At 41.7% G+C, this 13,346-nt stretch overlaps 1 protein-coding gene across 4 annotated transcripts in view; it reads left to right on the top strand.

Moving 5' to 3' along the window:
* LOC134227993 (TLD domain-containing protein 2) overlaps nt 1-13,346 on the top strand; it is a 671,450-nt gene that overhangs the window by 435,060 nt on the left and 223,044 nt on the right. For 2 of the 4 annotated variants that reach the window (XM_062709737.1, XM_062709738.1), the window contains one exon: nt 9,321-9,389. The exons of the other annotated variants lie outside the window; for them this stretch is intronic. In XM_062709737.1, the coding sequence (XP_062565721.1) occupies nt 9,321-9,389 (69 nt within the window). The remainder of the gene's footprint in view (nt 1-9,320; nt 9,390-13,346) is intronic. 4 annotated transcript variants of the gene reach the window in all.

The raw sequence follows: 13,346 nt of genomic DNA, 5'->3' as shown, positions 1-13,346 counted from the left end.
ATTGTTTTTTTAAATCTTTTTTAAGGTTTAGGTAATTTTTGAGACAATTTCGGGAGTGTGGGGGGTTTTTGATGGAATTCTTGGAAGATTTTTGGACGGATTTTTTTGTCAAATAGGAAGGATGTGGGTGTTATTTTTTTCAAGAATTTTGGGGAGATTTTTTAGTAGAACTCCAAAGAGAATTCTTGGGGTTATTCAGGAAAAAATCTTTAAAAGAATGGAGGGATGGGGAAATTTTTGAGTGAATTTCGAATGGAATTTCGGAGGGAAGTCTTGAAAGAATTTCTGGAGGATTTTTTGGGAGAATTCATGGTAGAGAGCAGGTTTTATTTTTTGGTGAATTACAGTAAGATTTCTCGGAAGAATTTCGGCTAGAATTCTTGGGAGAATTCCGAAGGGGAATGTTTTGAAGAATTTCAAGGGAAATTGTTGGAAGAACTTCGTGCTGAATTTATGGGAGAATTCGTGGCAGGAAAAAAGGGAGATTTTTGGAAGATTTTTCGGAGGAAATTTTTTAGTAATAATTCCTAGTGGATTTTTTGGGAAAACGGGGGAACGGGGTTTATCTCTAGGAGCCTTTCGGGTGGAATTCTTTGAAGAATTCCAGGGGGAACTCTTGGAAGACTTCCGGGCATAATTCTTGAAAGAAATTGAGATTTCTTGGAAGAATCCCGGAGAAAATTCTTGGAAGAATTCCGAGGGGAGTTCTTAGAAGATTCCAGGGGGAATCATAAAAATAATTCAGAGCCGGGATTTTCAGGAGAATTTCGGTGGATATTAATGCAAATTTTTTGGGAGCATTATGAAAAGAACTCCTGAGGGAATTGTGGAGAGGGCGTACACGGAGTATTTGGAGAATTCCGATGGAAATTCTGGGGAGAATTTATAAATGAATTCCGGGGTCAATGCATAGGAAAATTTCGGATAGAAAAGTTCAGCAGAATTCGGAAAAACCCCGGGAACTTTTAGTACAATTATGTCGTAAATTTTTGGAAGAACTCCAAGTGGTTTTCTTGAGTGAATTCCGGGGAGAATTGTTAGAAGAATCCTGCGGGGGTTATTAAGGTCTGAGGGAAGGATTTTCCGTTAAAAAAGCACGTGGTAGCACTTTCTGAGAGAGAAAATTGCCCAATTCAGCCAGCCAGAATGATGCTGTCAGTGTAGCCAAAATTATTTCATCATTATGCTATTTACAATTGCTTTAGAATTTGCCGTAAACGGAGATTCCTCCGGGAGTTTAAAGAGGAGCTTCCGGAGGAATTCCTGTAGGAACTTCTTGTTTTATTTACCAACAATTATTTATCTCGTCCCATTCCTACATTTGATTTCTTTTTATTTATTTGATATCTCCGTGTTTACAAATGGGAATACGCTTTTTTCTAGTGTCACGCAATATACAAAGTTGACGGACTTTCTATCGCTCTCATCGCTCCTTTCATGCCGTGCACCACAAGAAAATATGGTGTTGACTACTCTTTCGAAATGGTAATATTTGTATGGAATTTGGAAAACTTAGTTTTAGTTAAAAGACCTTCTTTCAAAATTTTATGCGGTCACATACACTTTTTATTACATCTAAATGATCGTTGAAAAATTTCAAAACTTTGTCAGTTGGGTTCCTTTATGCCTCAAATCATCGGAGAGAGATATTGAGAAGTTGTACAACAGATACTAAACTGAGCTTAATTCAAATTTGGGAAATAGTAGGTCCACACAATTTTCTAGGAACATTCCTTGGTAAATTCCAAAGAGATTGTCAGTTGGCATAAGCGAAATTCGTTCCCAATTCCGAGTTATAGACATTTTAGTATGAAAATATCGATCTACCGCGAGAGAGCTTTCCTTCAGACCTTAATAGAAGAACTTCGTTTAGCATAACGGCCGTTTGGTATAATGGTCATTTGACTTAATAGTTGTGTAATCACCGATTTCAGAACTAATGCAAGATATGTTCAATTCTTATTGTCGATTGAACATTATAAAAGAGATGTTGTTTTTAAAAAAGTTGTGAACTAATGAATGCATATAAAAATCACGGTGCGAAGGAACATTAGCAGTCTCCATCAAGTTTCTATTATATCTGACTGTTCACGCACCATCTTTTTGCCTCTGAGTCAGAAACAAAATCGCTCTTTATCACTTTATTACAAAAGTCAAGCTACGAAAATCGGAAAATCAAGTAGCAAAATTGTAAGTGTTCAAGAGCAAAAACTATTTTTTTCACACTAAAAAGGGAATAACATTCAATGAGGTTTGTTCTTCAGGAGATATAATCATCCTTTGATAACACACTTTGGTACATTCAAAGTTAATTGTTTATATCGCCTATAACCCGGAGTGGAAATTAATTACTATGTCTGGACCTTCGTCGTTCTTCGCAGCTTAGCAGGTACTGATGAAACCAAATTCCCAGCACCGGACACCAGCCGAACTCTCGCGATACATTTTCAGAAATAACTCTCTCGTATGTATTTTTGTACAAATGCCAACCAAGTAGGATGAGTATTTAGTATTGGCCGGCTCCTACATACTTGTTTTACAAGTATTGAGTATTGTCCGGCTACACACACTGTATATTAGTAGGGAAAGCACCTGTCTAGCGTATTGGTTTCGTGGGATCAAACCCCACCAGATGCTGCACATATGCATAATCGATTTTCAGGCATAACTCACTTTGTCCTGCATGAGTCAATACGCTCCCTTCTTCAAAAGATGTATTCCTTCAGTAAATGGCAAATAAAGATGTGATTGCTTCTTTGCTTTGTATTTGCTCGGTTTGAGGCAAGACAGGACGCATTTGCCCAGCAGAAGACAAAATAAGATACGCTTTCTTCTTTCAATTCAGGTATTTTCGCGGTTTAGGGATAGGGCAAATATGATCCCCTCTTTCAAATGGAGGATATAGTTCCTTCTTTCAATTTTGGCATTTGCTCGGTTTAAGGCACGGGAAGATATGCTCGCTTTTTTCGAAGAATGCATTTGTCCGGTAGATTTTAGTAAGAATCTATCCTCCCGGAATTCTTAAACAATTTCGTCCGAATTTATCCAACAATTCCTCAGGAATTTTCTTCAAAATTCCTGAAGTTCCTCCAGGAATCCCTCCAGAAGTTCCTCCAAGAATTCCTTCGCAAGTTCCTCTAGGAATTTCTCCAGGAGTTCCTCTAGAAATTCCTCCGAGAGTTCCTCCAGAAGTCTTTTGGGAAGCTTCTCCCGTAATTCCTCGGAAAGTTTCTCCAAGAGATCTCCTGGATTCCAAATCAAAAAATCGGCCAAATTATCCAGCAATTTCTCAAGAAGTGTCTTCAAGATTTTTTTCTGAAGTTCGTCTAGAAACTCCTCCGGAAGTTCTTCCAAGAATTAATTTGGAAGTTCCTTCAGAAATTATTCGGGAAGCTTCTCCAGAAATTCCTCGGAAGGTTTCTCCAAGAATTCTTTCCGGAACTCCAAACAAATTCCATCCGATTCCACCAGCAATTCCCCAGGAAGTTTCTTGAAGAATTTCTTCGGAAGCTTTATCCAGGAATTTCTCTAGAAGTTCCTCAAGGAATTCCTACTGAAGTTCCTTCAAGAATTCCTCCGGAATGGATTTCCTTTAGAAGTTTTCGCACATTCCGAAGGTTCCACCAAATATTAGTTGTGATGTACCTCCAAGAATCCATTGATTGCGGGATTTCGAAATTCATTAGGAAATCCTTACTAATATATCAGCTTAGTAATTTACCGAAATAGCTGATACAGTACCTTGACATTCTCATCGGTAATCATGGGCGTAGCCAGAGGGGGGCAGGGGGGGGCCGTCGCCCCCCCCTAAATGGTGGAAAGATTAAACGGGTACTAAAATGAATTCGCTTAAACATGTGCACTTCACGATCCAATCATATTCAGAAATAGGTTTTTGAAATTCAAAAGATTCCCAAAAAACTTATAAGGGTATCCAGGATCCATACTATATGAAATTTCAAAACAACTCGAAACATTTCGGGCTCAAGAATTCTCCTAGAAATCCTTCTAGAAGCTCCCCTGGGAACTTCTAAATTCCGGAAAATTATCCACAAATTCCTCTGAAAATCGTTTGAAAATCCTCCCCTGCAATTGTAATTTCTCCTTATCTAGAAACCCCCAACTAATTTTGTTTTAGGAAATTCATGTGGAAGTTTCTTGAAGATTTCTTTTCTTCCCTTCAAGTTTTACTTCGGCTATTCTTCCAGGAAAATCTGCGACATTTCCTTTAGGAATGCATTCTATAGTTCCTCCAGGAATACATACGGAATTTCCTCCCAAAATTCCACTAGAAGTTTCTTCAGTAATTTATGACGGAAATCCTCCGATTTCGCTCCATAATTTCATCTGCTAATCTATAAGAAACTGCTTCGGGCATTTCTCCAGGAACTCTTCCTTAAATTCCTCCGGGATAAAGGTAGCCTCACACTTCGGGAATTTGATCCGCGGATTTTTTCCCCATGTATTTTTGCATATGCGATGTTTTCGGGATTTGGGCACGGAAAATCAAAATCCCGGCCCCATTTAAAATGCACGGGGACCAAAATCCGGCGGAAAATTTTCCCGAGGTTTAAGGTAGCCTTAACTTCCAGGACTTTTTCCGGGAATACCTCTATAAATTCAATAGCGAAATCCTCTAGAATTACATTTTGGAATTCTTTCCGCAATTATTTCAGAATATCCTTCAAGAATTCCTCTAGAAATTTCTTTAGGAATTTCTGCAAGAATTCGTCCAAGTATTTCCCCGGAAATTTTTCTCTTCCTTCAGGAATTTCTCCAGATTTTTTTCCGCGGAATTGTTCTAGAATTCTTTCCGGACTTCACTCGGAATTTACTCTAGAATTTCATTCGGAAAGTAATGTTAGAGTTCCTCCAAGATATCTTCCAAGAGTTCTTCCAGGAATTTCTTCAGAACAAACAAAGAACAGCAATTCATCTGGGAATACTTTCTGGATTTCATCTGGTAATTTCTGAATTAATTCCTCCTGGTATTTTTTCGGGAATTCCTTCTGATATTTCTCCAGGAATTCCTTCATGAACTTCTCCAATAATTATTTCAGTACTACCTTGTGAGAATTCCTCTGGAAGTGCTTGTGGGAGTTCCTCCGGGAGCCCCCCCCAGGAGTTTTTCCAAAAGTTCCTCTAGTAATCTCTCCAGGAACTTTACAGGGGATTCTTTGAGGATATTTGGCAGGAATTTCAAGGGAAATGGGATTTCGAAAGTTCCTCTAGAAATTCAAATCCGGGTATTCCATCGGCTGATCCTCTGAAAATTTCTCCGGGAGTTCCACTAGTAGTTCCTCCGGAAATTCATTCAGACTTTCTTTCAGGAGTTCATTAAGGCTTTCTTTGGAAATTTATCTACAAATTCCTTCAGAAGTTCCCCGGAAAATTTCTCTGGGAGCTCCTCCGGGAGGTCCTTTAAGAATTCTTGCAGGAGTTTGTCCTGGAAATCATCCAGAAGTTCTTACGAGAGTTCCTCCAGGATTTCCTCCGGAAATTCTTCCTGTAGTTCTTCAATAAATTCATCTAGAAGTTCCTCTGGCAGTTCTTCCGAAAATTCATCTGATACTTTCTCCGGGAATTCCTATAGAAATTTCTCTGGGAGTTCCTCCGGAAGTTCCTTCTCAAAGGAACTGCCGGTGAAACTCCCGGAGAAATGCTCATAAAAACTGCTGGTGGATCTCCCGGAGGAATTCACGTAGGAACTGCCGGAGGAGCTCCCGTAAGAACTCCCGGAGGAATTTCAGGAGAAACTCCTAGAAGAATTCCTAGAGGACCTCCCGGAGGAACTCCCAGAAAAACTATCGGAAGAACTTCGGGAGGAATTTCCAGCTAATTTTCTGAAGAAAGCCTAAATGATTTCCTGGAAAAAGCCTGAATGATCTCCTGGAAGAGCTACTGGAATTTCTAAAGAAACTCCCGGGAGATTTTTTAAATGAACCTCCGGAGGAACTGCCAGTAAATCTACCAGAAGACTTCTCAGAAAAAATCTTGGAGAATTCATCTTATAGACAAATCTCATCTAGCTGAAACCTTTGTTGGGGTATGTAGGAGGACTATCATCATCATCAGAGGACCTCCCGGAGAATTCCTTGAAGAGCTCCCAGAGAAATTCTCGGAGGAGCTTCTGGAGGGATTTCTGTATAATTTCCGGAGGAAATTCTGGAGAAATTCCCGGAAGAATTTTCAGAGAGCCCCCGTAGGAACTGCCGATAGTACTACTGGAATAATTCTCGGAGGAAATCCTGGAGGAATTCTTGGAGGATCTGCAAGTTGAACTCCTGGAAGAATTCCCGGAGGAATTTTCGAAGGAACTCCTGCAGAATGTCCAGTGGAAATCTTAAAGTTTCCACCGGAATTCTTTCTGGATATCTTTGGGAATTAATCTAGGAACTCCTCCAAAAATTCCATTGTTGATTTTATTTTCGGTGGAATTTCTGGAGAAATTCTTTGAAATTTTCACAAGAAATTATTCGAAACTTTCACGGAAAAAAATATGGAATTTACACAGGAAGTTCGAAGATTTTTCGCGGAATTCTCAGGAATGTTTATTGGCGATTCTGCGGAATTTTCACGGAATATTCTTAGGAATTCCACGGAGCAATTTTTCAGATTTTTTTATGAGAAACAGCACGAAAGATTTATCTGAAGAATTCCCTGCAAAACTTATAAAAGAATTCGTGGAGGATTTCTTGGAGTAAATAATGGTGGAATTTTCGGTCAATTCCCGGCGAAATTGATGGTGGAATTCCTGAAGACATTGCCGAAGAAATTGCTGGAGGCATTCCTGAAGAATCCGGGCGTGAATGCGTCACGTTTATTGGCATTACGTTTTAGTACAAAACGCTGACGCGCAACGCGCTGTTGAAATTCAGCCTTTACTGTTGGTTGTGGATTTGGTTTCAAAGTGTTTGGAGCTTAGAAGGAAAAAGTACCAAGCACTAATATTCATGTGTTTTTATAAAACTACTATAAAACAACGATTCAGAAGACCTAAAAAATTTGGCCCCCCCCTAATCGAAATCCTGGCTACGCCCATGTCGGTAATATTTTCATAGTTATCTGTAAATTATTTAAAAATTACCGAAATTCAGTCATTTTTTCCGAATTAAGTCAAATTTGTTTTATTGGAAAAAAATATATCCACCAATGGTTAGACATTCCTAATAGTTTACCCACACTAATAGTTGGATGAGATTTGAAGAAAATATAATTGATAGAAAGAAAACTTAGGAAGCTTGAAAGGGTCCTGAGGGTAATTCATGGAAGAAATTTTGAAATCTCGGAGAGAATTCTTTGAAGAATTTCGGGGAGAAGTTCAAGGAATTTTCGGAAGATTTTCGGATGGAATTCTTGGAAGATGCATGAGGAACCGACCTGGAGAATTTAGGAAAAAATGCCGGAAGCAATTCTTGGAAGAATTTAAGGAGTGGGTGGATAAAATTTTAAGGTTTCATCGGGAGAATTCCGGTGGAAATTTTTAAATGATTTTGAGAATTCTGAGCGAATTTAAGGAGGAATTATCGGATGAATATTTATAAACAATTGGGAGTCGGGTGGAATTGTTGAAAGAATCCCGGGGAAAGAAAATTACGAGAATGGCAAAAATATACCTCGGAGATCCACTCGCAATAGAGATAACAAAATGTCTAGGATTATTTTTGCTCTGGAAATAACTAAATGCGTTCGAGTTTTTCTTATTTCGGAAGCTTCAAGCTTAAAATAAAACAATGATGTCGTGCTCACTTCCATTTTAACGAACTGTTTTGAATTTTCCTTAAATATTTCTACGGCCGGAATTTTCAATCAAATTGAGCATCTTCCCGGAGTCCAATTCACTTTCGGAATCCTACTCAATCTAAAAATACATTAATTTTATATATCTCACTTCGGAGATTTTTAGCAAAATAAAAAAAATGTCTCGCGATTCCACTCGCTGCGGAAATAACAAAAATGTACGAAGTTCTCCTTGCTCAGGAAATTTCAAACAGAATGTAAAATATATCTCCAGTTTCGACGAAATACTACTAATTGAGGGGTGTAGTAAGTGACAAAAACTTAGTTTTGAGAAAAATTAGTGTAAAGTTTTTTCATATTTTCTCGTTCCATACAAGTTGTATTCCAAAAAAAAATACTAATTTTCTGTGAATTTTCACATTGTTTTACTAATAACGTACAAACTATATGAACGTATTGCAGCAAAACTCTGAAATCAAAGTATATTTTGCTCTAATTAACTCAAAATTAACAACCCTTTGGAGATTATCCACTTACTGAAATTACAAAAAAAAAAAAACTTCTAGCCCTGCTAGCCTAAATGCTCTAATGATTATGGGAGTTTATATAATCGCTTTTGAAACTACAAAAATAAATAATGCGAGTTGGAATTCCTTCATCCGGACGTTTTATGCCAAATAAGAAGCTCGGAAATTTCAAACAGAATGTTAACGATGTCTCCGGAATCGACAAAATACTACTACTCGACTAAGTTCCACTCACTTACAAAATGCCTCCGGGGATCTGCTCACCTCAAAGTTTTATTTGGGAAATAAACATAAATAAATAATGTGAGTTGAAGTTCTTCTTTTATTCGCACATTTTATGAAAAATAAAGAGATCAGTTCGGAGGCCCGATCACTCAAGAAATAACAAATTACCTTGGAATCCTTTTCGATCCAAAAGTTTCAAACAAAATCGAAAACATGCCTTGCATTAGCTGTACCAGTTATGCGTACATGATGGTGTACCACTTAGTGCGCTGCCTTTCAGCACAAAAGCGTGCATACGTCAAGTGGTGCCCCACCTCTGGCAGAGGCGTACTTTGAAAACAACAAAAATGTCTTGAAGTACTTCTCAAAATGTTCCTCTGCTGAACTCAAATAAGAATTCCAGCAAAAGCAGCTTAAACTTTGTTTTTTATTAAGCTTTTCGTTATATTCAATTAAAAACGCATTGATCATCAATATCACAACTTGTTTTTGTTTTGTTTGATTGACCTTCACCTAAAACCATTTTATTTCAGGAACCCACCAATATCACAACCCTTTTGTTATCTACCCTTACTCATGTTTCGTTATTTCTCTTCTGTTTATTTTCATTTCCTGTTCCGCATTTATTTTGGATCATCTCCTGTTTTCGTGTTTGCCGGCCTGCCTGCACGCTACCTTGAACCGCCAATCACACGTGCGTACGCACCTTCCTACTTACCGACCCACCTGGCCATGCCTGCCTGCCTGCCTGCGTGCATGGACGTTTTAATTTTTTGTTGTTGCTCGCTGTACTCGCTTGCCGCATGGACCGCGCCGCACCGCAAACAGGACCCGCCGAGCTAGTCAAGATGTGATACTGTCCAAAAGTTCGGACAGCCTCAGTCCACCCTATCGAAGGTTAGTTCATTTCCGATTTTTCGATGTGTTTTTAATGCCCTTTCGTGGGTACGCAGGTACTGCTCGCTACTGACTAACACCCGTAGGCTTAAGTTCGGTGCCACGAGCGACGCGTTAATGTTGTTTACGTGCCTGCGGCCACGTGTTTAACTGACCTATAAAAAACCGATAATAACTGTCTTGAACCGAAACGACTTTGTGAACCAATAATAGGGGAGAATGGCTTAATTAACATCCAGATATATAAATAGAAACCTTTTATATTTCAGAACAGGCAATTGTCTTCCATTTACCTCAAATACAATACAAGCTGTGCATTTTTACTAATTGTATTTTGCGAGTGTTTTGCAATAACAAGTGTTTGATTAGAAACTAATTCCAAAAAGCCAACGAACAACATGAATTAATGTTCTATCAACAGAGTTTATGCTCCAAAGGAGCATACTACACCAGTTTCCCCTTCGCATGAACACATGATTCGGGCTAACGTGCGCAACCGGGCCAGCATCAGCAGCCACAACGTCGATCAATCATTTTGGCCGGGACTAGCGAATCAGTGAACGTCGTCGTCGCGCTTAGTGGGTATTTGGTTGTTGATGTTTGTCGCGATAGCTCAGCACTAACTGGCACTGGAGGGTGCTGAAAAGGCACTCGTAAACTCATTATCGACTGTTGAAATATGGACCCTGCGGGATATGTCTAATACCTTGAAGGGCGCAGCACGTGGATTGGTTCGCGCTTATCGAACATGTTAGGAAATCTAATCAAATTTCAAACTTTGAAATCGGAGGGAAGAAAATAAAACTGACCAAAGCAAATTAGGTTTCGAACGAAGATAAGACTCTGGTCACATGCAGTTGATTTGTTGATTATTGTGCCTGTCTGGGAGATTTGGTGAGTGCACTGGGCAAGGTTAGAATTGATTGATGTTTATAAGAAAGCTAAAATTCACTGCGACTCAGTTTCACCAGAATTACATATGTTTTAAACAAAGATGATAAATCTAGCGATTTTGTCCTAGTCGATAGCTACGCACTCAGTTTTTATTTCTACAGCTCGGCAAAACCCGCACAGCCGTGCGCCAGCAAAATAAGTAACTGATATTCCGGCAAAAATAGCGTTTGTTAGCTGATTTTCGGCAAATTATTTGCTGATTATCAGCAATTTTGACAAAAATGTCGGCAAAAAACATGTTTGCTGTGCGATTTTCGGTAAAAGTTCAACATTTTGCTGAGATCCCGGTAAAAAAAATTTAACTGTGAACATTGCGCTTATTTTATCACCAACTAATATGATGGTCAGTCCAGACTACTCGGTGCAGATCTCCACAAATGCTCCCCCTCCTGTGGACATCAAGAGACGCCATTGGAAATATGGTGAAGCGGACTGGGAGGAGTACGAGCGCGCCACGTCGACTACTTGCGCGGGTCAACCTCCCTCGTCCCTTACCGACCTCTCCAACATGATCCTCACAACTGCCCAAAAAACCATCCCCCAGTCCAGTGGTCATTCCGACCGTCGTGCTATCAAGTGGTGGTCCGCGCTCAGCGCGCTGTCAAAGCCTGACGTAACCTTTAGGAAGTGCATTTAGGAAGCTTAGCGCCGAACACCATCTCAGGCCAGACGCCCTGGAAAGAGAAGCACAGGGAATGTGAAATGGTCATCAGGGAGGCGAAAGCAAAACAGTGGGAAGACTTCGTTGACAGCATCAACCCTTCCCAAACCACCGCCAAACTATGGAGGCGAATTAATGCGATAAGCGATAAATCCAGGGCGATCTTTTTTCACCTTGACCAGGGCAACCAAATACTTTCCGATCCCGCACAGGTTGCCAACACACTCGGGGAGTACCTTGCCTCTCTGGTGGCCACTTCCCAGTACACTGCCGAATTCAAAAGAATCATTGCCATCCAGAGCCTGACTCTCAACACCACCTTTATTCCCGTGGAACCCAACTGTCTGTTGAACCAGCCAACAAGCCTTTATTAAAAACTGTCTCACCTGACGGTTCTTCACGGTTCTAATTGACGACACTACTTCCGGGTAATTCGCCGAGGAAACTGGTGTCCTCCAAGGGTTCTTGCAGTCACTCTATTGTTTATTGCAATGAATGGTGTCTTCGGTGTCCTACTGTCCATTCACCGCTGGGCTGCCCCCATCGGATTCATTATGAACGCCAGAAAGTGTACATCTGTCGTGGCCGGCACCAACTAAGAGGACCGTCCATTTACCTCGGTCGTGATCCCATTCCAAACCTGCGAATCGTCCTTTCAAGAGGCTCGGAAGCCTCCTTCCAAGAGGCTCGGAAGCCTCCTTTCAAGAAGCTCTGAAGCCTCCTTTCAAGAGGCTCGGAAGCCTCTTTTCAAGAGGCTCGGAAGCCTCCTTTCAAGAGGCTCGGAAGCCTCCTTTCAAGAGGCTCGGAAGCCTCCTTTCAAGAGGCTCGGAAGCCTCCTTTCAAGAGGCTCGGAAGCCTCCTTTCAAGAGGCTCAGAAGCCTCCTTTCAAGAGGCTCGGAGGCCTCCTTTCAAGAGGCTCAGAAGCCTCCTTTCAAGAGGCTCAGAAGCCTCCTTTCCAACGGCTCGGAAGCCTCCTTTCAAGAGGCTCAGAGCCTCCTTTCCAAGAGGCCTCAGAAGCCTCCTTCAAGAGGCCTGGAAGCCTCCTTTCAAGAGGCCTCAGAGCCTCCTTTCAAGAGGCTCAGAAGCCTCCTTTCAAGAGGCTCAGAAGCCTCCTTTCAAGAGGCCCGGAAGCCTCCTTTCAAGAGGCTCAGAAGCCTCCTTCAAGAGGCTCAGAAGCCTCCTTTCAAGAGGCTCAGAAGCCTCCTTTCAAGAGGCCTCAAGCCTCCTTTCAAGAGGCCTCAGAAGCCTCCTTCAAGAGGCTCAGGCCTCCTTCAAGAGGCTCAAGCCTCCTTCAAGAGGCTCAGCCTCCTTCAAGAGGCTCAGAGCCTCCTTTCAAGAGGCTCAGAGCCTCCTTTCAAGAGGCTCAAGCCTCCTTCAAGAGGCCTCAGAAGCCTCCTTTCAAGAGGCTCAGAAGCCTCCTTTCAAGAGGCTCAGGCCTCCTTTCAAGAGGCTCAGGCCTCCTTTCAAGAGGCCTCAAGCCTCCTTTCAAGAGGCCTGGAAGCCTCCTTCAAGAGGCCCGGAAGCCTCCTTTCAAGAGGCTCGGAAGCCTCCTTTCAAGAGGCTCAGCCTCCTTTCAAGAGGCCTGGAAGCCTCCTTTCAAGAGGCTCAGAGCCTCCTTTCAAGAGGCCTGGAAGCCTCCTTTCAAGAGGCTCAAGCCTCCTTTCAAGAGGCTCAGGAAGCCTCCTTTCAAGAGGCTCAGAAGCCTCCTTTCAAGAGGCTCAGGAAGCCTCCTTTCAAGAGGCTCAGAAGCCTCCTTTCAAGAGGCTCAGGCCTCCTTTCAAGAGGCTCAGAAGCCTCCTTTCAAGAGGCTCAGAGCCTCCTTTCAAGAGGCCTCAAGCCTCCTTTCAAGAGGCTCAGAAGCCTCCTTTCAAGAGGCCTCAAGCCTCCTTTCAAGAGGCTCAGCCTCCTTTCAAGAGGCTCAAGCCTCCTTTCAAGAGGCCTCAGAGCCTCCTTTCAAGAGGCTCGGAAGCCTCCTTTCAAGAGGCTCGGAAGCCTCCTTTCAAGAGGCTCAGAAGTCTCCTTTCAAGAGGTTCGGAAGCCTCCTTTCAAGAGGCTCGGAAGCCTCCTTTCAAGAGGCTCGGAAGCCTCCTTTCAAGAGGCTCGAAAACCTCCAAGAGGCTCTCTTTTAGGAGCTTGGGAGTTTCCGTTCAAGAGACTTGGAAGCCTCCTAGTAAGATGCTCAGAAGCCTCTTTTCAAGAGGCTCGGAACCACATTTTAAGAGGCTCGGAAGCCTCCTTTCAAGAGGCTTGATAGCCTACTTTCAGGAAGCTTAGAAGCCAACGTTCAAAAGACACGGAAGCCTTCTTTTAAGAGTTTCGGAATTATTTTTACAAAAGTCTTG

This window comes from Armigeres subalbatus, chromosome 3 (assembly GCF_024139115.2).
Source record: "Armigeres subalbatus isolate Guangzhou_Male chromosome 3, GZ_Asu_2, whole genome shotgun sequence".
Taxonomy (NCBI): Eukaryota; Metazoa; Arthropoda; class Insecta; order Diptera; family Culicidae; genus Armigeres; species Armigeres subalbatus.
This window is presented reverse-complemented; position numbering and strand designations above follow the sequence as displayed.